The sequence below is a fragment of the Anthonomus grandis genome, chromosome 2 (assembly GCF_022605725.1).
Source record: "Anthonomus grandis grandis chromosome 2, icAntGran1.3, whole genome shotgun sequence".
Lineage (NCBI taxonomy): Eukaryota > Metazoa > Arthropoda > Insecta > Coleoptera > Curculionidae > Anthonomus > Anthonomus grandis.
Window position 1 is genome coordinate 20,171,267 of NC_065547.1, and position 3,750 is coordinate 20,175,016.

Genomic DNA, 3,750 nt, shown 5'->3' on the forward strand with positions numbered 1-3,750 from the left:
AATGGATTCCTCAACAATTTCATCCATTTCATCAAAATCTCGACTTCCACATGGTGAAGGTCGAGATGTAGAAGATTTAGATTAAACTAAATTTCTATGTAATATTTTTTAATAAATGTTATTTTATGTAAGATTTTCGTTCTCTGATGTAGACATTTACTAAAGACTATGGACTATGGACTATAGTCCATATGGACTTAACATTGTTTTATTTCTTTAAAACTAACTGAACTCGGGACTTAAAATAGAGTTATGTCCTGTGAGGTACATTTTTCGTATAATATAAACAATGTTAAATCACTTTAAAGAAAAACTAGTGAGAAAACTTCCGATGGACAGATATAGCTTCCCACATCTTTCTTGCAGAGTCAGCTATGACTACGAAGGCCTTTTGCTGTTTGGTTAATTACCATTATCTAACTATTTTTCTAATCATGCTTACATATTTAATAACCTTTCTTTACATCTATATTGGTAATTTCTGAATAACACAACAAACTACTTAACAACTATACTACTATTAAGATTAATTATAACGGTCATTTTGGTTAATGTATTTTTTACATTTTTTTAAAACGGTTTTAAAAACCTGCCTCATTCATAATTGAAGACTATGATGCAAGAAGGGGATATGTGCAAAATTTGGAAAATTGAGGTTATTTTAGGTGTAGTTTAGAAAATATGTTCTTTCATTGTGGTGCAAATATGGTACATGTCCGATGAATACCTAGAAGTTATTAAAGGAAAACACATATCCCCTATGATGTACTGGTGCATTAAGGGTATATGTGTAGTGTAACTGATCCCGTTCTTGCACCACAAATACTTTTCATTTTATGATATAAATACCACATCCGTTCCCTGCAGCAGTAAAACGGTCATATTTGTTCACAAGCGACGGAGTGCGCGGGAACGCTGTTGGATAAGTAGTTAGTATTTTGTTTTCGTAGACAAGAAAGCTTCGCGCGTTGTAATTCAGGTTGGTTTTTGTTGCAGTTTTTGTTACATTGTTGTTTTAAAAATAAAGAATAAATTATTATGAGTACTGAAAGTGAAAAAGAAGATAGTGATCCTTTTCACAGTTCGGAGAGCGAATATCAACCATCCTCACAAAGTTCATCTTCTGAATGTGAAACTGTCGAACCAGTAGAAGTACCAGAAGCCAACGGAACTATAAAGAAAAAAAAGCGTGATGTGAAAAGTTGGAAAAGGAATATGCAAAAGGTAAAAAGAGCTAAAGGAGAAACCTATAAGTCCATAACGTCGGGAAAAATAGTACCATCAAGAACACAAGGCAGTGACTGCAAATGTGAAAAGGAGTGTATAAAAAGGCTTTCTCCTGATGAGAAAAATGAACTATTTTCATCATTTAATGATCAAGAAAAACAGGATTCATATCTATCTAGCTTAATAACGGTTAGCCAGATTAAAAGACGTCGTAAAAATAATTTAAACATTAATCCACAAAGAAATTATACCTACAAGTATAAGGTAAGCCACTGAGGGTTTTGCATCTTGTTTTATTATTCATATTTTATTTTTATTTTAGCTTAGAAAGGGAGCATTCGAGTTACCAGTCTGTAAGCAAGCTTTATGTTTGATCCACGGAATCGGCAAAAAGCGCTTGGAACGCATAGCAAGTCATTTAACAGCCAACGTAACTCCTGTTCAAGATAAAAGAGGTAAGCACGGTGATAGACCAAATATGATTCCGAAATTTTTAAGAAAGCAAGTTCGTGAGCATATTGAGAGCTTTCCTAATAAAATATCGCATTATTTTCGAGCAAGAAGCAGCAAGCAGTATTTGTCTCCTGATTTAAATCTTACAATCATGTACGATCTATACCTAAAAAAATTTGAGCCAGAAAATTACAAACTAAAACAAGACGAACTACCGTTTAAACCTAAAATATGTTATGATTTTTATGGTCGTTATTTTCGGGAAAATTTTAATATCAGTTTTGGCCGTCCAAGGAAAGATACGTGCAAAAAATGTGATATGTTCGAAAACAAGATTCAGGGAGCTGAATCAGAAGAAGAGAAGTTTCGAAACCCAAAAAAAACTACATGTTCTAGGGTCTGAGTGGTTCTACAAGGAACTGAAAGAAAAATCAAAAGAGGCAGAAGAAAATGATCATGTTGAACTTCTGTCTTTTGACTTTCAGCAAAATATGCCACTTCCCAAGGTACCATCTGGAGATACTTTTTATTTGCGTCAGCTATGGGTTCAAAATTTTTGTGTGCATTCGGCGAAAAAAAATCGGGACATTTTTTTAGGTATGATGAAACTATTTGTAAAAAAGGAGCCAACGATGTTTTAAGCTTTTTATAATATTATATTGAGAACATACTCAGCGCAAACGTAAAAATTCTGTACTTATTTAGTGATAACTGTTGCGCTCAAAATAAAAACTAATAAATGTTACTTATCCCCTTTTTGCATCAGAGTCTTCAATTAGAAAACAGCCAAACCCTGTCTTCTAATTATGAAGAAATAAGATATAACCGAATAACAGTTTCTATCATTAAAAAAATATATATAAATTATTACAGGGCGATATAATCGGAGATTAAAGAATAAAAATTTAAAACGATCCTCTGATTTGAAGTAAATATATTTTATATAATAATAAGAAATATTAATTATTTAATATTATTCCACATATATTTATAGAGTATCAATTTAAAAACTCTCCACCCTTAATACCTTTCTTGCAGGTAAAAAATGAGAAATCGGGAAGACACGTCAATCTAGTTGTAAGGGAGGGGAACACTTAAGGTGAATATCCTTAGCCTTCTTGTTTCAACCTCCTGAGAGGGAAAATAAATGAGGGAAGAGGGATGTGTTTACACAGAAACTATTGCATTCAATCTCCTTGTAGTGCAAATGATTAGAAAAGTAGAGTACACCATTAAAATCTTTTGAATAATTTGAAAAAAGCCTAATCTTATATTTGGAAAGAAACTAGAACGGCGGCACTGAAAAAAGCCATCCAAAAAGTCATCGCAAGGGATTTTACAACAACTAGGAATGGATCCAGCGGGACGGATCATGATCGCATCACCAGTCGCTTCGTGACCTTTGGAATGGTACCATTTCGAGCGTTTCCAAAAGATATTTAATTAATAATTAGCCATTTAGTATAATTATTGATTATTCTTATCGGTTACGGTTATTGTTAATAATTATTATTATTTAGACGGTTAATTTTCGTATAAAGCTATTGATCATCCTGAAAAACATTTTTTAAATCATTTGCTTTCTCGAAAACTACTTCTTCTAAAAGAAAAAAAAACAATTAAAGTTTAATTGTTTCTTACACTAGGTTAAAAAACTGATTTTCTATTCATTAGCTATTTTACTTCGACAAAAATATTTATTTGCGAAATAAAAATTTTTATCTCAAGGAACTATAAGTTGCTGAAAATTGTATAGTACCCTATCCCAATGGCGGTCTTCTACGAAACTAACAATTTAAAAATAACAAGTTAGTTATTTTTAAATTGTTAAATAGCCATCTGCAAAATTTTTTACCTAAAAGTGTCTTCGTTTCTTCGAAAAGAAATTTCAGGATATTCAATGGGATTTATTTTGGGATAGGATTTTGTTCTAAAATCAAACAAGGCCAAGATATACGTTTTCGATTTATTTCAGTCAAATTAGTAATACAACTTTTAAAGGATCTAGGAAAGCATATGTATCGTTTTTATCGTTCGTTAAAATAATCAATTGATTTATTTACACATTTA

At 31.7% G+C, this 3,750-nt stretch overlaps 1 protein-coding gene across 1 annotated transcript; it reads left to right on the top strand.

The window, feature by feature from the left end:
• The first annotated feature begins 704 nt into the window (after positions 1-704).
• On the top strand, positions 705-2,407 carry LOC126749093 (uncharacterized). Its single transcript, XM_050458726.1, has 2 exons — positions 705-1,491; positions 1,550-2,407. Exons 1-2 carry the CDS (start codon positions 1,039-1,041, stop codon positions 2,081-2,083), a joined length of 987 nt encoding a protein of 328 aa, XP_050314683.1. The 5' UTR covers positions 705-1,038; the 3' UTR covers positions 2,084-2,407.
• Positions 2,408-3,750: the final 1,343 nt, after the last annotated feature.

Excerpts from the sequence above, each read along its gene's own strand:
- LOC126749093 (XM_050458726.1), top strand. The coding sequence starts at position 1,039 with ATGAGTACTGAAAGTGAAAAAGAAGATAGTGATCCTTTTCACAGTTCG. Across the intron at positions 1,492-1,549 it reads ATTATACCTACAAGTATAAG|CTTAGAAAGGGAGCATTCGA; the intron begins GTAAGCCACTGA and ends TTTTTATTTTAG.